Below are 22374 nucleotides of genomic sequence, written 5' to 3'. Positions count from 1 at the left end.
TTTTGAGACATTTTTGTCTTTGTTAAATACCGTGCAGTAGAGACAAGGACACAGGAAAAGGACCTGTGACATTGCCAATACATTTGCCAGCGATTGCCTTTAACCGACTGTGTAAACACCCAACGATGAACTTCAGTGGGAGTTTTAGCCTTATAGAGGAGAGGAGGATAAGCCTGAGAGCAGACCAAGAAGGAGAGAAGAGGTATTGAGATGAGGCAAGGAAGGAGTTAGATAAAGGCAGCGCAGAGATGAGAGGTCATGGAGGAGAAGAAGGGGAGTGATAATGTGAAGACAGGAGACAAAAAGAACAGAGGATTATGGAAAAGGGTTGGGAGGAGGGGAGAGGAATAAGGGAGGATAAAGGACAAGAGCAGAGGAATGAAAAATTAAAGATGTCTGTAACTGATCAAAGTGGCAGTAAAGGAGGAGATGGGGGAGTATAGAGTGGGTTGGGTTTGGATGCAAGATGGAGTGTGTGTGTGTGTGTGTGTGTGTGTGTGTGTGTGTGTGTGTGTGTGTGTGTGTGTGTGTGTGTGTGTATGAGGTGTTTTTGGGGAGATTTTGACAACCTGAGCAGCACGTGGTCGAGTGAAGAGACCCACGAGAGCTCCTTGAAGAAACACATCACACTGGATCTGGTTACAGTACTGTGTGTTAGTGTTAGTGTGTGTGTGTGTGTGTGTGTGTGTGTGTGGGTGGGTGTCTTGCATTATCTCCCTGTCTCCTCATACCCAGACTCTTTGAGGAATGCATAATTAACTTACAGAGGAGAAAAAGGGAAAATAACTTCAAGAGAAACATCTTTCAAATTGTATCTATTGTGGACAGAGGGCTACGAACGGTTTGTAATTTGCTTCTTCGTGGAGAACAATGGTTCCATGTGGGAATTGTGTTCCAACCAGTCATATTTTCACCATTTACCATATTTTAAATGCCAAGGCCACCTGAACTTGTTCTGATGCCTAAAGAGACACCTGCAATTATTGTTTCCCATGAAAAAAAAACACGCTGGCCATCTTCAATCCATCACCAATTGATGTGCATCAACTCTCCTAAAAAGCAGCATATTTACTGCCCGGGACTGACATATCTCAGCTTCTGTACCTTGACTACTTCTGCCTGTATGACATATCAGGTTGTATATAATACAATAGTTCACTAATAATTCACTTATCAATAACAATATATTATACATGAAACGGTTGTATGAACTTCTTTAATGTTATCAGAACATTTCTAACTTACGACATCAACGTGAAGAATTTACAGAAATGTACAAATTAGTTTTTAAGTCACTTTTTAAGGATGCATGGATGGAGGTATGGATGGATGGACAGCAGAGAAGGATTTTAAATTGTTTCTCTTGATATTTTGTTTTTTATAGTCACTATTGGAGTCCATTGTAACCTACATCAATGTAAACTGGCCGCAGTCTTTGTTCCCTGCGGAAGAGCAAACTACAACCTTTTTACAGCTTCATTTCAACCCTTCAGAGCAAGAGGGTTTTAATACTCAAAAGAGAGATTTCGGGGTGGAGTCTGACTTTAAGCTTACCCAAACTTTTTCTTCCATGACTTAAATGAAATGAACCGACTGCACAACATTAAACAGCTATCACGCTTCATGCTGAGACTCCATTTTATGTCCCATAGGTTAAGAAACTAGCACTTGTGGCTTCACTGGCTTTTGGTTTGTTGATGCTGCATGGCAAGTTGTAGTGTTGTCCTTTATTTCACCATTAAAGAAAAGTTTACATTGAAAGCAGCGCTCAAGTGTGATGATAACCCTAAAAGCCCACACAGTTGTCATTTGTAATATTCATAGTCATCAGTCTGCAAATGAGCCCTGCTCAAAACCGCTTCTGGAGAAGACGTTTTCATCAACAGTAGCCTTTTATTTTTTTTCAAAGATGAAGTTTTTATGGCTTTTTGTTGATTCTGTTTGTTCCCCTGGAATCATTGAGATGGAATAAACTGCAGAAATGATTGAATCCAGGCACACTGGGGAGCTGAGGGAGACAGACAGACAGAGTGAGTGAGAGAGGAGGTTGGGGGGTGAAACCGCAGTTTTTATATGTTGTCTGGTTTTGATTTGGCAAGAGCCATCATTCACCAGTTCACCGAGGTGGCAAACCAGATGAGGGTGTGCATGTGTGCTCTAGGAGTGTGTGTGAGTGTTGTGTTCCCTACCTGCTTAAACACTGAGAGCTCGGCCTCTGCAAATGCAAAAATCCTCTGGCACCATTTATCCTTGTTTTTACACTTTTTCCTTTTCTTCAAACCTCAGCTAAGGGAATAGTCTGACATTTTGGGAAATTATTTTTGCATCCTGGCAGTTTCTTAATTAGATTACAAGTTTGATAGCCTTAAGTATCCATAAATACAAGGCTACAGTCAGTAACAGGTTGGCTTAGCTTAGAGACTGGAAGCAAGGGGAAAGAGTTAGCCTGATGCTGTCCGAAGGTAGCAAAATCTGTCTACAGGCACCTCTAAAGCTCACTTATTAACATTTTATATTTCATTTGTTCAATCTGCACAAAAACAAGAATGTATTGTATAATTCTCTGTTTTAAAGGCCATGTGTGAGACGATTTCTTCCAGTTGCGGGGAAAATTCCAGGAAGTTGTTGCTCCCAGCCAAGAAAAAAGCGTCAAATAACTATATAGTGTTAATTTGTGAGGTGTTAGTTATTAGGTGGATTTTGTTACCTTTGGATGGAGTCAGGCTAGCTTCCCCCCCTATTTCCAGTCTTTGTGCTAAGCTAAGCAGGCTGCAGGCTGTAGCGTGGTATTGAACAGACTGACTCTCCAGTAGAAAGCAAGTAAGCATATTTCTCAAAAATATTGAACTATTCTTTAAGGTGTTGATGTTGATTTACAACTTGAGTTCTTTACTTATTTAATCATGTGTGATGAAACAAGTGTAAATTGTAAAACCCTTACTTTATTGTGTGCCTAAAGCCTCATACTTTGATTATTTCTATTTGTTTGTTTTTGTGTAGTGTCTTCAGCCATGCAAAGAACTGTGGGAAACCAGGAAGGTGCTTTCTCCAAAGTCTTGTGAGGTAAGACAGAAAGAGAGAGTGTGTTTGTGTGTGTGTGTGTTGTGTGTGTGTGTGTGTGTGTGTGTGTGTGTGTGTGGTTGGGTGTGTGTCACAACACCCGTGGTGGCAGTGTCACTCCTGCACCAGAAACCTGCTTTTGTTGGCAACATGAAGCTAAGTGAATGAACATTCCTGTGTGTGTTTATGCAAGCCTTATGTGTGTATGAATAACATGTTTGTGAGATTTTGAATGTATACACATGAGTGCGTATTTTGTGTGTGTGGCCCTAAATGATTATTTGTAAAGCGGGTCGCTGTGGTCTTCAGATTAGTTTTTCATCACAATAGCTGAAGCATGTTACTGGCTGGATGACTGACTGGCTGGCTGGTTAGGAACACAGGGTAATTCAGAGCTATTAGCTAAAGCTTGTGTTTACATTTTGCTGATCTGCAGCCATGTGCACAGACACGGAGATACACACACACGCAGAGTTATGCACCCCCTTTTCAGGCCAGATCTCAAGGGCTGTCTTCAAAGAGTCAGTACGAGTTTACCAAAGGGAACGCTTTCACCTCTCGTGTGTGTTTTTCTGCCCTCATATGTGTGTTTATACATTACGTATTATTTCCGTAGTGTGTCAACTGTAATAATAACAATTCCCCCTCTGTTCTGTCTCTCAGAAGCAGACAGAGTGTGTGACGAGCAGGGAGTTTCTGACCTCTCTGAGGTCGTCTCGTCAGGGTGACTGCCCTCCGCCTCAGCGAGCGACCGGATTCGCTGCGGCCTGCGTGGAAAGCTGTTCGTCAGACCAGCATTGTCCCTCCCCAAGGAAATGCTGCTCTAATGGCTGCGGACACACTTGCCAAGCCCCAGCCAATCTATATAAAGGTAAAGGCGAGTCCCTGGCAGCTGGTTGGGACTGGTTTGTAACATCTCGTGGGATTTATTATAAGAGGCTGCTGCCCTGATGGAAATGGTTTAAAGAGTAAAGTGTTTTTGATTGTTTCAATAAGCATGACACTGTGCTGATTAAAAGTAACGGAGCTGATGTTGATTAAAAAGGATCTCTGTTAGCTGATATGCTATAAGTGACCACCCATGCAGGGTACTTATAGCACTAAACACGCTTTTAGTTGTTTCTGTGAGAAGGATGCTTCCATTATTTGATGACATGTAGCTCTTGTTGCTATGGTGTTTAAATGTACTTATTGTAAGTAGGTTTTGTTCTAAGTGTCTGCCAAGTGAATGAAATGTAATTTAATGTAATAAAGATCCCTAAATACTGCGTGCTTGACTGCATCTCGAGTCCCAGACGGTCCCGCTGTGGTTAAAAGCTCCAGCTCAAGTCTGTGTAAGGCTAGTCGGGAGTACAAGCGGCCTCAGATGCCTACGTGGTAATATTGAATTGAAGCTGATCATTTAATGAATGTCAGTCAATAACAATGGAATCATGATATTTTTTATTTATAAAAAGTCTTTAATGCACTGAATATATAACATATGTTCCATAATAATTAGATATGATGGTGTTTGAGACATCCTGTTAGCTCTAATGCTTGTCCATGTGCCATCTATACCACCTATTCCTAGAGCCACTATGTTGATAATCAAGTCAGCTTTATTTAAATATCCCATCAGAAAATTACAATCTGTGTCATACAATATCCTTCTATACTTAGACAATCAGTCTCACAGTCAGATGTTACTGAAATGTATTTTAAATAAGTTTTGAATAACATCACTTTTCTGTTTTGCCCTTCTAAATAAAAAATGTATTTAAATAATGTCTTCTTTTCTCTCTTGCAGGTGTTCCTCTGAAGCCTCGCAGAGAGATGAGCTTTGTGGAAGATTCAGAAGGTGACATGAAGGTTGCGTGGGTGTCAAAGTTCAATGTCAGCGTGGAGCCGATCGTTTACATGCTCCAGTCCCGCTGGAACAACGGGATTCATCCCAGTGAAGACCACGCCACACCGTGGGCTACTGTTGCCATGGTAACTACAGTTTTAATGCCAGGTCTTTATTTGAAGATTAGAAGGTTTGAGATATAAGATAAGATAAGATTTAGAAAGAAACTTCTCATTGTACAGTGACTGAAAGAGAAATGTATTTGAAGAGATGCTGTTAATGTCATCCTCATGGAACAACATGGCGTATAGCTGATTCTGTCTAACTAGCAACTTTGAATCACCGAAGCCATAAAAATGCTTCCCTGTGCCTTTAACAGTGGAACAACGCCACAAAGTTTGTAACATATCTTTACCTCATAACTCTCAATTTGCCTCGAATGATGAAACTTCTCAGCTATGGAGATGGATGTTAGACTCTGTTTCCACCTCATCCGTCTGCTGCCTTGCTGTCTAAACCTCTCCACCCCAGCCAGTCTCCCATTCTGCCAGGGTAAACCGTATGTCTGTGCGTGTGTATGTGTATGAGTGAGTGTGTGTGTGTGCACTGTATGTCCATGTGTGTGCCTGTGTGAGGTTAGGTAAATAAGCAGAGCTTAAAAAGGAACCACAGGCAGCCACAGTCGTTCCATCGGCTGACTCTGAATGACTGAACGCTCATTATAGACTTAAATAGATGGCAGCTCGTGAGTGTGAGTGTGTGTGTGTGTGTGTGTGTGTGTGTGTGTGTGTGTGTGATTGTGGATGAGTAGATTTTAAGCAGTGATTACATTTGCACTGTCAAGGAGACAAAACATGTGAATCTTTGAAGCAATTTTAACCATAATTTTGGCAAATCGTTTAATTTCACTATTATCAGATGGAATTCCAATCCGACTGTGTTCATCTGACTTTCCAGCTCATTAACTTCTGAAACTCATATATGTATAACTTACTCAAGGCTTTATGTCATGTTTTTGAAACAAGGTATAGTAAGAATTTGAGAGAGATGACAGAACATCAAATTTTAGTATTAAAAGTATTCAAAACTTGTAGGACCTGGAATAATGTTAAACTAATAGTTTGTCATTGTGGGAAATATGTGTGTCTTTCTTGCTGAGAGAAGATTGATGACGCTCTTATATCTGTACACAGCTAGCATGGCTCTGTCCAAAGGTAACAAAATCTGCCTACCAGCACCTCTAAAGCTCTAATTAACACATTACAGCTTAGGCTAGCTTTCCCCACTGATTTCACTCTTTATTCTAAGCTAAACTAAACTAATCAGCTGCTGATTAAAAAGTTACAGACAGGCATAAGAGTATTATCAATCTTTTCACAACACTCAGCAAGAAAGCGAATAAGCGTATTTCCCAAAACTAATCCGTTAAATACTAGTTCCTATGTTCTTATTTTAAAGGTTAAAGGTTTAGTCTGTAAAAATGTATATGTTTTTGTCACCTAAGGATCAATATTTTCTGTATCTTATCCTCAAAGATATGATGTATTCATTCCTGGAGTACAACTGTACATCATTGTGGTAAGTTTGAGGAGTTAAACCACTGGTGGTCAGCGGAAACAAGATTTTCAAGGGTTGATGACTTACTCTTTGAATTTGTTATGGATGAAATATAACTTTATCTGTTAGATGAAGGAAAGTAATGAGTACAGCAGGTACAGCTGCTCAAAGTCTTTTTCTGTCATGCACCTAGTCACTGTTATATGTTATGTGTTTGTACTTCTAGACCCTTTCCGAAGACGTGGTTCTGTCAGATTTGAGACCTCAGCGCTGGTACCAGTTCAGAGTAGCAGCCATCAACAGCCACGGCAGCAGAGGCTTCACCACACCCAGCAAACACTACATCTCCAGTAAAGGTAATGCAAACACAGTCCAAACACATACTCTCATTTTTTTTAGAGAACCATTATGTCCCTCAGAGAGAGACAATTCCTCCTGCATGTTTCCTTAAGCTATCTGTGAATTTTGATATTCTGTCATGAGACACTGAGCAAATCGCAGATCCTTACGTTCCATTTGTGTCATTTTATGAGAGATATTACACCTCTCAGAGGACAAGTCAGAAAATTCAGGAACATTTCCCTTCCTGTCCTTCCCTGTTCTTTCTCTCTCTTTCACTCAGAGTTGATGGATAAGGTACACACAGCAGGAAAAATATCAGGCAGTCCATAAAACACAGACAGGAAACAGAAAACACACACAACTACACATGCACATAGTCACACATACTGTACAGACACACATACATATACTGTACACATACTCATTCAGTTGGTTTAGTGCCAGAGAGAAATCCCTGGTGTGGGTCAGTGAGACAGGGTGAAAGTGAGAGTAAGACGCACACAGACGCACACACTGACACGCACACACTGTAGGAGGTCCTCACTTTAATGTTTAGCAGACTTAGGTCATATTGGTGTTGCGCCAGGATTGGCTAGTGATATGAATCCCCTGCCAGGATTGGCTGGAGCATGTTTGTATGTGAATAATGACTTCAGGTTGGAGCGAGCTTTGGAAAAAGGTTCTTTATCAATTGAGCACTTATGGGAGATTATGAAGAGGTGTCTGAGATAGCATTTTCCACCGCCTTCAACAAAGCTCCAAACTGTAGAATTCCTCATGCCATGTCGAGGAATATTTGGACATTTGAGAAATGCTCTTATTTGCTTTCTTGCTAAAGGTGAGATAAGAAGATTGATACCACTCTCTTGTCTGCACGTTCTATATATAAAGTTTGAATTATTAATAATATAAACAGGTGTCGTTCATATGTATTGTTTTATTTGTGCTTGTATTAAGGGTATAACCAATAACCAGGGTATGGCAAAAAGTGACCACAACACCTATATGAGCTATATAACAGCTGCCACTCTTCTGGGAAGGCTTTCCACAAGATTTTGGACTGTCTCTGGGAATTTGTGCCATTCAGCGAAAACAGCAGTTGTGAGGTCAGGCACTGATCTTGGACGAGAAGGCCTGGCTTGCAATCGGCGTTCTAATTCCTCCCAAAGGTGTTCAGTGGGCTTGAGGTCAGGGCTCTGTGCAGGCCAATTAAGCTCCTCCACACCAAACTCGTCTAACCACGTCCTAATGGACCTCACTTTGTGCACAGGGGCACCGTCATGCTGGAACAGCAAAGGGCCCCAAACTTTTGCCACAAAGTTGGAAGCACCCAATCGGCTGTCTTCGTATCCTCTAGCATTAAGGAGACCCTTCACTGGAACTAAGGGGTCCAAACTAGCCCAAACTCAGCAGACCACTATCCCTCCTCCAGCAAACTTTACAGTAGGCACTATGCGATCTGGTAGGAACTGTGGCGTTCTCCTGGCATCCGCCAAACCCAGGTTTATCCATCAGAGTTCCAGATAGTGAAACATGCTTCTGTTTCAGGTCTTTATGCTAAGCTAAGAGAGTTGTATTGACATTCTCATCAAACTCTCTGCAAGAAAGCAAGTGAGCTTATTATTATAAAATGTTGACTTATTCCCTAAGTGTGTGTATGTCCATCCTTTTGTATGTGTATGTATGTTGAGGGCCAGGGTCAAAGGTTAAAGACACACTCAAAACATTCTAAATACCATCTGATCAGAGTCAGAGTCTTGTGTTTCCAGTTCATTATTCTGATTAGTCAGGGGCTGGAGGTCAGGGCTTACAAATCAGGAAGCTGGCAGATGTCAGGATGGTTGAAGTTCTTCCACTGTGACCTGATGCTAACCAGAGAGAGAATTCAAATCTGAAAATTCCCTTTCCTATTCATTCAGATGCTAGGGTTGCACAGGACCTGCCAGCGGTAATTAGGAGGGAATGTCTGGATCAGAAAAACTCATCTTGATGTCTTCATTTCATGAAACAATGGACTGAAATCAGCTGATTAAGGGAGACACACGGAGTGAAAAAGGCCTCAGAAAAGAATGTGTGTTTTGGTTCTGATCTGAAAATTACTGCTGGCACTGAGAGACACTCGGCTTTTTCCGACGAAAAACCACACGTGCACACACAAACAGGCCAGGTCTTGCAGCCCTAATATGCTGCCCTAACTTTGATCTCTGCATCTGGGTCAGCCAAGCACAGCCTGGGGCCTGTGGGATGCCTGCCATGGGGGTTGTAGTTCTAATCAAATACATTTTGTAGTTTTAATGAAATACAGGATTGGGGTTTGAGGTTCTAATGAGATACAGAGCCAGTGTTGAAAGAGCAACAACCTCAGGATTTAATCTCGGAGGCAAACAGTGACTTAGTGGTGGTCGCCTTTGGTCTGTGTTGTGGTTGCTACTGAAAATGGAGGCTTCAAGCTTCTCCAGTGTCGCTCACCTTTGATGCTGTAAATCTAATTGGCTTTGTAGACTTGAATGAGACCAAGAGGAAATTAGCCTTTTCCCCCCGGAATGGCTTCTATATTTTGCTCCGCTGCAGCACATTAAACATCGAGTTATTAGACAATTCAGTCAAGCTGGTGAACAGCCTCTGCTTTATAGGAATCACAATCTTAACCCCAATTAGTCTTCACTAAATCTTAATAGAATATTTTTAATGCTTCCTTGCCCCTGGGACAAAGAATGACCAACAACATCATTTTCAGACTTTTTTTACCCCATGTTTTGCCTCTGCCTGCAAAAGTTTGGCCAGCCTTTGACAAAAGATTTTATTTTTCTGTTTTTGTTTAGTTAATGAAATAAAATTAAACAATGTATGAATTTGTCTCAGGTTTCTATAAATATAGTGTTTAATTTTCCATACCCCCGAGAGGCTGTATTTACATCTTTTCAATTAAAGAAAACACCATAATATTTGTCAAGTGGTGGCCAAACTTGTACATACAGGCCGCCCTATCTTCTTGGTGGAGGTTATGGTCTGAGAGGAAGTACTTACACCTATTATTATGATGATAATTTCTCCCTTTGACAGCATTTTCCCATCTCTCTCTGCAGACCCCTCACCTCCAGAACCTCCGATAAATGTGAGAGTGAACAACCAGACTCTGGACTGGACAGGTTCACAACCAGGGACCCAGTTCACAGAAAGGTATCTCAAATGAAATGATGATTAAATAAATGCATTTCCTATTTTCCTTGCTGGTTTAGTTGCTATGCATCCCATCAGGACTGCAGGCCGCCGATGTGGGCAATCAGTCATAAAATGTGGTCAAGTGGATAGTCATTGCCTGTCTGATGCAAATTACAGTTCATCCTTGTTTTCTATTTATGTGCTGTAATGCTAAACAAGGTCATATTAAGTTCAGACCATGGCTTGGATCAGCAGCAATATTCCAATAAAACATTTAATAACAGAGATGAGGACTTAAATTGAAGCTTCTGTTTAACACGATGTCAAAATGTCAAAGTGCTGCATGACTGCGAATCAGTGCAACCTCTTCTTTTTTTCACTAATAAGGAAATATGTTTCTTTCTACTTTATTACCATTAATTTGTTTACATCCATTTTGTGATGTTGTTTGACTTGTTGTTTTCTCTCCTTAGGTCGAAGGGAAGTGGGGTCACAGTGGCAGTCTTATTAAGCTGGGAGCCCCCCAGAGAGGGAGACCTGCCAGTCCACAACTACAGAGTTACCTGGATGTCTCGACATGCACACACAGCGCACAAACACACGCACACACTGCATGCAAACACACATACAGTGCAGAGTAACATACACACACGCCCTACACACTCACGCACACCAGAACAGGGTAAAAAGGAGACCAACAGCAGAGTGACTCAGGGGGTAAGGAAACATTTTTATCAACATAATTACACTAAATGAAAGAATACAGTGATTAACTAAATTGATCATCCACACACTCCCCTCAACATATAGTATATGTATTTTTATATACGTATATACTGTATGTAGTATTGTAATAAAATGTTAGGGTTGTGTAATCCTAAAACCAAGTCTAACCCGAAGACAGCCATTTTAAGTGAGCACTGTGTCCATTTTTGAAACGAACACCTGGGTAAACTGAAATTAGTCCTTAAAGTACAAAGACTGAATTAAAACTAGGTCTGTCATGATATTAGATTTTCACTACACAGTTATCGTGGCGAAAAGAATTTATGATGACAATATTATTGCAATATCTATAGAAAATGTGATGAAAAATAATAATGCTACCAGTCAGATTCATCTTTTTATTGTATGTTTTGTCTCTTTTTGGCAAATGGATTACACTCAACTGTAACACAGGCAACCAGCATTAAGGTGCATTACCACCACCTACTATGTTGGAGTGTGAACCACCACAAGCATGAATGGAAAGAAATGGCACTGGATTACTTACACACTATTATCATGTGTGTATTATTAACACGATTTTAGTATTTCATTGTTAAATATCATTATTATTGTCAATAGTGGTATATTGTAAAACCCCTGCACACACACACACACACACCACATATACAAGATCTATTGCTGCACCTGAGAGATTTTACTAGGTCTGTAAACCCATACACCCCCCCCACCCACACACACACACACACACACACACACACACACACACACACACACACACACACACACACACACACACACATGCACATACATTCCTTATTGCATCCTGGTTGAAATTACTGCAGTGATTTTACAGGCCTCTGCAGTGCTCAAACAGAACAGGTTCTGTAAACATCTACTGTATGCAAGTGGTGGTGCAGACCGGAATAACTCATTTAATATGAGCATGGGACTTATATGTTGTGTATGATTGAGGTCAACCATTACACAAGTAAAGAGGAAGCAACACACACAAGATGATTTAACATCTGAACATACTAATTCTTAATATTAACATTAAATGATTACTTCAAATTAAAGAATGTCCTGCTGAACCACCTGTGGCCAGTAATTAGGGGATTATGTGAAGAGAACTACTCAGACGTTTTAATTAAGGATGTGGATTTATATAATGAGCAAAAATTACTGGAACTTTTTATAGATAATTCAGCTTTTCTAGGTGTGGATTTATGATGTTACATACAACATATTTACCAAAATAATGTGTACATATGCACAAGTTTAGATCTAGTTCGGACATATTCACCCTAAAATCACTGCTTGGCACGCTTGCTTGGCACGCTTTCCCATTACTTTTGCAGATATTTTGTGCATATGTTCCTTTTGGACCTGAAAATGAAATATTGTCCTCAGACAGACATACCATTATCTTCATGGGACCTAACTTTGTTAGAGTCCAGGCTTTACAACGATGAAATAACATGACAACCTAGCCGTGTAGATTGACTGACAACAGAGAGAAGTCGCTTTCCTGCATTGGCTAACATGTTTAACTCAAGTCAAAGCATCTGGGAATTTTACTGACAGCATGCCAGTGACTACAGCACGAGGGCATTAGTGAGAGAGTTTATCATAGAAGTAAAGATCTGGTTAAAGGTAAGGTTATAGGACTGATGTTTAAATGATAATTCATTACTGTAGCTGCCAGCACAACATATACATGTGATAACAAGCATTAGACAGATGGGATGTGAAGTTATTTGAATGAAGTGAGTCATTGCTCAATTCAAAGAGTAACTTCTGAAGAAATAAAACAGGTTTCTTGCTGTACCTTTGAAATTATATTTAATGCAGCAATGACAGTCAAGAGGGATTTTACTATAATGATTATAGGTGCAATGATGATATAACACGTTCACAATGCAAGTAAGTCGAGTCAGCAGCACCAAAATACCCATAATCACAGTAAACAACACAGCTATTACAGCTTTGATGCAACGGGTATGATTGCCTGTGTAGTGACTGAACATCTCTTCTTCAAATTAGGAAACTGTACACAGGATCCTTCCGCTTGAGACCCACTTTAAATGTTCATCTCTAAGGTTAACATTCACTTTGAGAAAAGAGACAAACAAATTAAAAACATAAACATCTGAGTTTCAAGGTTTTAATGCAAGCACATTCATATGGACCTAGCTATCCTAAGTAGTGATGGCGATCCCAGACTGAGCCTGGTGGAGCCATTTATCTGTAGTCTGGTACTCTGTTCTGCTTGGTTGGGAGGCCTGGAATTTAAATGAGGCCCCCTAACTAGTTTTTCCTACTTGCAGCTGCATCTAGACACACACAGAGACAGCAGCATCACAACAGGTAGGTAGGAACCAAAATAAGATTTCTAAGCTGTGTAGAATAGTTTTCATATCTCGGAAAGCATTAATATTTTATTGCTCTCCATTAGCACATGATAATACATCCTCTAGATGTCTATAAAACATGTATCCTGTCTATCAGGAATGTGTGTACGACTGGAGGGATTTAGCATTAATCCTGAACTAAAAGTAGAAGTATTCAAACATAGAAAAACCTCTGCTGAATCAGTGCTTTTAAATATACATCAGCTTCCTACATATAATGTCCACTGACATTATGCACCAAAATAGAAACCCAGGCTTCTCTCGCTGTCTGTTTCACATATACACGCGCTCACACACGTACAGCTGTACAGGCCATATGTTTTGTCTATCTTGAGCGTAATGGAAATACTTCAACCCCATTTTGTCTGCAGGTCACCAAGAAACTGCTTTTAACTTGCTTTTGTCTCATTCTGTCTTAAGTGTATGCACATACAGAACCACATACACACACACACACACACACACACACACAGGCTTGTTATCATCCAAGCATCTCTTTGTTGTGACTAGCTTAAAATCCAGGCAGACAGACAGACCTGATTGACTAAGAGCCTGTTAATGAGCTGTCAGTCAAACAGTGGGATAATGCAGAACAGACAGGTCTGGACTGTCAGTCACAAAGCAGGGCACACACAACACTCAGGTTGATGATGAGGAAGTAAGGATGATGAAGATGGTGGCATTAGTGGTGATCCTGAATAGGGGAGTCAGTTTAAGGACTTTTTTTTTACCCACAAGAGTTATTTAGTTTTTTCATTTGGTACCATTTCTGTAACTGGGGTCATCTTCTAGCAAGTGAATTAGGACAGACCGATAAATAGCCAAGAACCACTGTTCCAAAACAGTAAGAAAACTTCTCTTTCGGTGTTCCTATTCTTACTGTGTTGTAGGCGCAGTGTGAGCTGTGGCTGCAGGGTCTGCTGCCAGCTACTTCCTACTTCCTTTCTGTCCAGACGGTGGCCTACTGGGGTCAGAAGAGGCTGAAAAGTCCCAGAGCTCAAACTGTCTTCACTACAATAACTCATACAGGTAAACAAACAGCTCCCTCACAGGACTGTGTTGTATGACTTAAAATGAACTGCATATCATGGCATGGACAGTAACAGTTACCACTATATCCGGTTTGCTCCTCATACTTTCAGTAGAATATGATTGAAATCCATTAAAGGGCTGTCTAACTAACTATTAATAATTTTTTACAGTGGCTGTAAAGAGCTACAGCTGCAATTCATCTGAAGGAGTAATTATTTTTGGTTAAACATCTGCAGCTTACATACCATGAATCCAGTGTTTTCGCTGTTGCCATACTAGTTTGGATGAGCATCATGTCTTTAGATAGATATAGATATAAATATATAACTTTTGGGAAGTCACAAAAACTTACAGTAGGTTTTGTACAGTTTTGTCTTGTATGGATAAACAGTAAGGGGCTATAAATAAAGCTAAGAGTTGCTCAGTAGACTGAGGTTTATTGCACAAGTAGTGTAAACTGTAGCTTTACTGTTTTTGTTACTGTGATTCAACAATACAGCCATCTAAGGTCTTGCCTAGCAACCTTACCTCAAATAGAGACTCGCTCAAGTACATTTCATTAATCTGTCATACCATTAGTAAATACTGTATGTACACTGCACAACACCCATTTGTCAACAGAGCCATACATTATTAGTTAGTTCAGAACTGCTGCATTTGCTGACTGTCAGCATATTTTGTCTCCCTACAGCTGCACTGTTTAAACACACATACAGTGGAAAGTGGCGATGTTAATGGTCGTCCAGGCAACAGAGGTATTTATAGGTGACCTGTCGGTCAGCGCAGCAGAGGATTATAGCCAGCTGCAGCTCAATTATCAAACCACATACTAACAATTTTATATGGAACATATTGCCATTTATAATTTAGCAGTATTAATATTTGACACAGTGCACGTATTGGGCCGGTTTCTCTCAATGCTAATGAGGGTCAGTTAAGCCAGATAAAACCAATTAGTCTTTCTGAGTGAATGAATTGACGGGAAAGCTAGCTACCAGCTGCACTCTAGTCCCCAGTTTATGATATTCCTGGAACAATATAGTAGATTTATAAAATCCATGTGCTATATAACATGTTTTATACAGCCAGTCATTCATATGTTTTGTTTTTGTTTTGTTGCTACTGTGTAAATAATGCTGAGTGGTTAAGGAACATCCTGCATTCAGTGTTTCTTGTTTTCATTTTATTGTGAAAATTTGCAAGAAATGTCGTAAAAAATTACTTTACTGCCCCGTTTGTTTTCATTCAATACAAAGACCTTCAAATCAGCCAAACTTTGAAATTGTAACATTTATTTTCTCTCCTCTCCTCCACCCAAGGCGAAGACTTCTCCAATGAGCTCCCCTCTTCCTCATCTTCATCATCTCTTCCCTCCTCTCCTTCCCTCTCATCCTCCTCCCCTTCTTCCTCTGACCTCCCCCACTCCTCCTCTCTGCCTCACCCTGAATCTCCCCTCAACCCTGTCACCTCTGGCAACCTGCGCCTGGAGGTCGCTGCCCCTCATTACCATGACGACCAGCTGCAGGTGAAGGTGTTCTGGAAGTGGCCTAACCATGGTGAGTTTACTGCTGCCACATAATGTTATTAAAACTGTTTTTCCAGCGGAGAAAATATAATGTAGCAGTCTCTCTCCCTCAAACAGACTGCCTCTCTCCCCCCTCCCTCTTTCACAGACACACTATATACGTTCGTTTTGCAGGCTAACCGGTTCACTGCAGCTAACGTTATTTTATCCTGTTACATACAAATAACAAGACCTCCAAGCTCTTTAGCTGAGGCCTATTAATTTTGAACTGAAATCAAACACATGGGTCTGATTATACTGTCCAGTAACTAAAAGTTAATCAGAATCCAGACTTTTCAGAGGCCATGGCATTAAATGACAATATACTGTACATATTAATGCTTCACGTGCAGGTTTTGCTAAACATAATCATCTTCAATGAGAATGAAATAGGCCAAAACTCTATTTCTGCAAATATGTATCATCAAGAAAGAATAAAGAAAAGATAGACCTTTTACTAGAAGATGTTAGCGTTTAAACAGAGTTTGGTTTATTAGTCTCTAAACTCTACACGCAGAATCATTATGTTTAAATTGCTGGTGGAGAGGTTAATATTTTTACTTTATACAAATTAAGTGCATAAATAAAACATGTTTTTGTGGAGCTTTTATTTGGTTTATTTGAGTTTGGGCTGGATTGTGGGCCTGTAAGGCAGACTGTGACACATCATTATTAAACTGGGCTATATAAACGAACTTGACTTGTAAGCAGGTAGACAACACATAGACAGTGAGATACGTGGACAGAAAGAAGGTGAATGACACATTCCCTCAGTTCCTAATTCTGATTTGTTCTCACCTGAAAGACACTATAAGGTGTTCACCAAGTGCAGAAAATGCTTATGATCTACTAACAAGATAAAACATGCAAGGGAAAAAGGAGAGAATGCAAGACAAGTCCATCAGTGTGTATCGTGACATATTTTTCTCAGGTTTCAAACAGCATAATTCATGATGACACAGATAAACACAAACACATGTCAACTTATGTAGTATGTGTCTCTCTTTTGTTTTTTTTATCCCTTTACAGGCAGACAGAGACACCTTGGTCCATACATTTTGCGGTGGCGTCCACATAGCTGCAGTACTAATGTTACAAGCACAGAGAGAACAACAACTGTGCAGGTATGACTACTCTGGCTGGGTTTTATGTGTGTCTGTGCTTGTGAAATTGTGTATAGAAGGCTTGTTTCTATGTGAGCATTGTTGTGGTGTCTTTTTGTGTGTATTTGTGTGTATCAGAGATCAGATTTCATCACCATAACTCAGATCAGTCTGGAATGCTCTCGTCTTCTGTCTGTGTGTAACTTTGTCTCTCTGCCATCATTTCGCTCTGTCTCTGTCTAACATCACTTGTACCATAACTGTCAAATCCCTGGCTGAAATATCCTATATTCCTGTTTCCCTTATGTGTGTCACAAGGACAGAAATGTACGATAGTTTGACTGATGCGTGGGAAAGTGATTTGCAGAATAATCTCACCACTGAGTACTAACCATTAAATGTCACCATAATTAAAATGGGAAAAACTAAATCTACTTTTACTCCACATTTAAAACAAAAACTTCACATATTTTAAAGTCGAATCGAGAAGTCAGGCTCCAATACAGAGGAACATTTTCATGGTACTGCGTGTATACGGCGTAGATCTTTACCCACTGTTGTACCAGTCGTAACCTCTCATCTAAAATGATCACAGACCCAGTGAGTTGATAAATATCAAAGTGCTGTGTGCAATTTGCTGAGGTCACAGAGTATGATTTCAGTTCATTGAAGTTCAGCCTTTTTTAAACAGTTTTAACAGTTATGCCATTTCTCACCATTTGAAGCTGCCAACCTGCAAAGCTGCCAAATGCCGCTTCAAACTGTGGTGTTTATTTTAACATGGAGCTAACGAGCTGCTTATATGAGACAGGTTCCCAAACAAAAATAGATGTAATATGTATATTTTAAGGAACCTTGTAATACGTCAGTTTTAACAACCAGCTGTGTACAGTTTATTCTGTAATGTCTTTCTTTTTATCCTTAACTTGACTTAATTTTCTCTCTCCAGGGCACGCATCACACCATCACGGGCCTGCTGTTTGCCTGTAAGTACCGAATTGCCGTGGCAATGAAGGCCGATCCGGGGTCAGAGGCTGTTGCCTGGGTTACAACACCAACTTGCTCCTCTATCAGGGTCAGAGGAGGCAAAGCTTTGCCCTGCAACACTGAGGGTAAGAGTAACTAAATACACACACACACACACACACACACGTCGTGCTTCCATCACTTCAGAGGACATTACATTGACTCATGATTGATTCGTTCATTTCCTGGAGACTCACCCTAACCCTAACTACTATTTGCTTAAACCTAAGCTTACCCTAGCCTCAAGTCTTCACCCTAAAATTTCATGATTTACGTTATGGGGACTTGCAATCTGTCCCCAAAATGAAGGCATCCGCACAGTGTGACTGTTTAAACCAGGGGTAGGCAATCTTTGGCACCAGAGCCACATTTGACTCTTAAGCCCCTCCCCAGCGGCTCCCTGTGGCTTTGACAAAAAAATGTAGTATAATAGCCACACACACATTTTCTGGCGCCTTTTCCTCTATATTTTGCCAAACCTCAATAGCAGTGGGCACTTGTCTTGAGTCTCTAAGATATGTAGCTATGAAAAAAAAAGGAACATTTGGAGGAAAATAAAGAATTTAAATATAAGGTGAAACAGAAATTAGAGATTTTTGCTTCTGCACATTTACATATTTCCTTTAAAAGGGGAACATGCAGTGCTAGGGAGGCACTAGTGCACTGCATGTTATGTTCCCCCAGTCCAGCAGCTGTAGCAGTCCTATTAGCTGTCTCTGCTGAGATTGGAGCAACCAGGGAAAAGCCCAGGCCGGGACCCAATGCAGCATCCGATGCAGACGGAGGTTTGACAACAGGGAACAAAGTATTGAGGTGTTTTTATTGGCAGTTTTGGCTCCTGCAGCCTTAGTGCTAAGTTGGCAACAGTTAGTGTTTCTTTTAGCAACAAGTCCATCTGGAAACTCCATAAATCACCTCAGTTCCACTGTTGTCAAACAAGTGATAACACAGTGTTTTTATCACTATTATAATCAATGAGGTCCGACCCCCCAGAAACACTCCACTCCGGCAGAAATCCATACTGTTGCTAGCTAGCTAACTGACAAATCTTTGCTCTGTGTCGCTAAGACTTAAAGATTGATTGACAGTTCAAATCGGTTAGTTTATGTTTACATAAGCATGCGTTGGATTTTGTTTTACAAGACGAGTACAATATAACTTAGGATGCAATCTTAAAGACATTTTCTTTAATGGTGCACATACAGATGTGTTGACTTTCGCCACCAATGCTTCTCCAGACGGATGAGTTTTTTGCAAAACTGCCTGATAGTAAAGGTTACTGACCCCTGGTGTAACTACAACATGAGTAATAAATGTCCCACACACACACACACACACACACACACACACACACACACACACACACACACACACACACACACACACGTATTGTTCCATTAGTCCTGCGTTCCTTTTAAAACATAGCTCTGGAAAGAAGGTCTCTTGTCTTCTTTGAGAACACTAAGGCCCCAAAACAACAACAACAAACACTGAATACACAGTTGCACATACACTGAAACATATATACTATCACAAAATTCCAGTAATCTAACAACCGTTTCTATATGCAGGCAGTTAAATGCACAAATAGTTTCCATTATAATAATGCTCCCATTAATAGTTGAGGACATTTGAACATATTACACCTACTGAGAAACAATTTCAATTTGATTTTTCTATTATAAATAGAAGGAAATGTCCTTTGTTTGTGTCAGAGCGCCTCCTGTCAGGCAGAAAGGTGGTACTGCGTCCAGAACGACTGACTGCAGACTTCCAACAAGTCAATGGCACCTTGCTCACGACGCTTCGCTGGAGGATGTCCCAGCATGCACTGGACCCGGCAGCTGTGGAGGGGTTCCAGTTCACCTGGACGCTGCAGACAGGGGTTACCACGGCAACAGAAGGGCAGGAAGACACACTTATCTCCCAGACACAGACAATTTCACCGGTGAGACGACGAGGAGAAGTCTGCAGTGACACCACTGTGTTGTGCAAGCAACAGGGGGCCATTACTGTAGAAATATGAGCGTGTGTGTGTGTGTGTGTGTGTGTGTGTGTGTGTGTGTGTGTGTGTGTGTGTGTGTGTGTGTGTGTGTGTGTGTGTGTGTATGGGCCTTTTCAGTAGGGATGATGAGCCACTAGCCACAAGTATTTTTAATTCAAGTTCCTTTTTCTTTCTTTTTAATTTAAACTATCCTTTTCAACATTCAAAAATGATTTATAATTTTATTTATTTTTTTTATAATGTATTGTTATTGTCAAGAAATCCCAGTAAAGGCAAAACACAACAATTAATTGATTCTAACTTGTATTGTCTGTGTAGCCAAAGCCTAATATATCGTATTCTTCTGTGCCATTGACCTCAAAATGAGCCACACTGTTGACAATAAACACAGGCACTGTAGTTTATTTCCTGCCTGCACCGTTCTGCTGGCGGAAATAATTGCTAGAACCCTAAATCTGTGGTTGAAAGTAGTCCCTAACAAAGGCACAACTTACTCCTGTTTAGATACTCGAAACTAGTGAGTGCTCAGCTGTTTTAGAAGATTATTTAGCTTATTTTGAAAATAAAAGCATATAATTTTTCACCCTTTTCTGTAGATTTGCATTGCCAGACATGCTTGGAAAGCCAGATAGTATAAGAGTCAGACTAACTTGTGGTTGTTTCTGGTCTTTTCATGGGATTTGTTGATTTGCCAGCCTTATCCTTTAACATTTCATCACATTATTACTGCTCTAACCCAATTTAAAATATTTGTATAGGAAGAATAGTGTGTGTGTGTGCGACTGTGAACTGACCCTGCTTCACCCTCCACAGTCTCAGCGTTCGGTGTCAGTTCAAGGTCTTCAGGCTGACAGTGTTTACCAGCTGCAGCTTCAGGTGCTAACAGCAGGGGGCAGCAACGGCGCCGCAGTCTCCAAGACCATACATACTCCAGCTTTCAACGCCACACTTTGATAGGTAATGGTGTTTTCTTACTGCTTTTTCTGACGTATCTCTATTAACAACTAATTTATGTCTTCATATGATAAAATAGCATCATTTTCATCTCTTTTAGGCACAAACCCCACAGCTGTCACCGTCTACTGCACCACGGTCGTCCTTTACCAACATCTACATCTCCACTGCAACATGGTTTTATAGCAGTTCAAGCGAAAGAAAACATGACCAAAAGCTATAAAATAAAGAAATGTAAAATAGATCACTCTCTCATATGAACTGTATTTCCTACTCTGACTGTGTTGTTTCTCTTTCACTTTAATCACTTTTCAAACATCAGGAAGTCTGTGAGTTCTTTGTAATGTAAAAACAAAACATGAATCATTCATTTATTCTATCATTAATCTGTCAGCTGATCCAAAGATTATGGCCTAGGTCATTTTTCTTTTGTAAAAATTGTAAAAAAGATAACTGTACCTATACTTTGGGGCCAGTTTAAAAAGGTCTATGTACTTTCATTTAGTCTTGGCAGTGAAATAAGCATCCTTAAACCATCATTGTTCTATTTTTTCTGCAGCATTTTCCAAATGAATCCTCTTGGCATTAGTGTTACAGTGCCGCAGCATTGCAAAACATGTATGTGAAACTCCTTGCACGGCTGCATCTGCACATGTTTGGTGTTTAAAAGCGACTAATAAGGTCATTTCTTATCACCTGACATCACTGGAGCCAAATGACACTTGTAAAGATACACTTTATTATTATACCTGTTGTTTTTGATCATGCAAGTAGAGAACGATATAGCACTGACCTTATGTACAAATAGAAATGTATAGCACCAGACTGCATAACCTGCTGCATTATCTTTGGGGTCCAAAATGGTGTGCTGAAACCTTGAAGTAAGCTCAAATATATTTTAATATTTTGTTCATATGTTTAAAAAAAAGCTATTTTTAGTTTAAGTCTGTCTGAAGTTACTTGTTTGATATTTTTTTTTTGCCTTGTGCAGCATTAGTTTCCATGATGGTACATCCATTTCACTAAATAATAATATGTACGTGACATTTTTACACAGTTAATATAGCTATACCTGTGGTAGATTTCTTTATTTTACCAAAGTCATGACATTACTTTGAAAGGTTGGAAACTACTGGTATCAAGCAACCAGTAACTATTATGTCCATATTCTCGCTATGTAACCTTTTTTGTTGTTGTTGTTGTTGTTTTACATTTTACTGTTGATAATTTTGTACTAAATTCCTTTTTTCCCTTTGGCTGTTAGTTTTATTTATTGTTTTCTTGTCTTAGTTTTTTTTGTAATTAAAGATTATCAAGATACAGTGTGTGTCGTGTACCAGTTTCTATTCTATTTTAAATTTGAATTGTTTTACTTCTCCTTTTTTTATGAACTATTTTGGTTTATTTGCTATGACAACACTCATTCATTTACATGTGGTGCCAGTAAAAGCAAATTGAAATGCAAAAACATGAAACATGAAGTAAATAGCTGAAGATTTTATTGTTGTTTCTTGTAAAAGAAATAAATAAGTACTGCCATATTCAGTGAATAGATGATAGTCTCAGGTTAAAGAACAGATTGAACTTCGGGAGTTTCCGGA

At 40.0% G+C, this 22374-nt stretch overlaps 1 protein-coding gene across 2 annotated transcripts in view; it reads left to right on the top strand.

Annotated features, from left to right (window-relative positions):
* Positions 1 to 22093, top strand: part of anos1b (anosmin 1b) — a 42344-nt gene extending 20251 nt beyond the window's left edge. Inside the window, exons 3-15 of one of the 2 annotated variants that reach the window (XM_051377197.1) lie at positions 3001 to 3063; positions 3724 to 3931; positions 4850 to 5034; positions 6672 to 6801; positions 9874 to 9967; positions 10423 to 10666; positions 13980 to 14118; positions 15441 to 15677; positions 16715 to 16809; positions 17738 to 17900; positions 19530 to 19762; positions 20633 to 20776; positions 20853 to 22093. In XM_051377197.1, coding sequence (XP_051233157.1) covers positions 3001 to 3063; positions 3724 to 3931; positions 4850 to 5034; positions 6672 to 6801; positions 9874 to 9967; positions 10423 to 10666; positions 13980 to 14118; positions 15441 to 15677; positions 16715 to 16809; positions 17738 to 17900; positions 19530 to 19762; positions 20633 to 20773 — 1932 coding nt within the window. In that variant the 3' untranslated portion in view covers positions 20774 to 20776; positions 20853 to 22093. The remainder of the gene's footprint in view (positions 1 to 3000; positions 3064 to 3723; positions 3932 to 4849; positions 5035 to 6671; positions 6802 to 9873; positions 9968 to 10422; positions 10667 to 13979; positions 14119 to 15440; positions 15678 to 16714; positions 16810 to 17737; positions 17901 to 19529; positions 19763 to 20632; positions 20777 to 20852) is intronic. The other variant, XM_051377196.1, reaches the window with a different exon arrangement.
* The last annotated feature ends 281 nt before the right edge of the window (positions 22094 to 22374 follow it).

The sequence above is a fragment of the Dicentrarchus labrax genome, unplaced genomic scaffold (genome assembly GCF_905237075.1).
Source record: "Dicentrarchus labrax unplaced genomic scaffold, dlabrax2021, whole genome shotgun sequence".
Classification (NCBI taxonomy): Eukaryota; Metazoa; Chordata; class Actinopteri; family Moronidae; genus Dicentrarchus; species Dicentrarchus labrax.
This window is presented reverse-complemented; position numbering and strand designations above follow the sequence as displayed.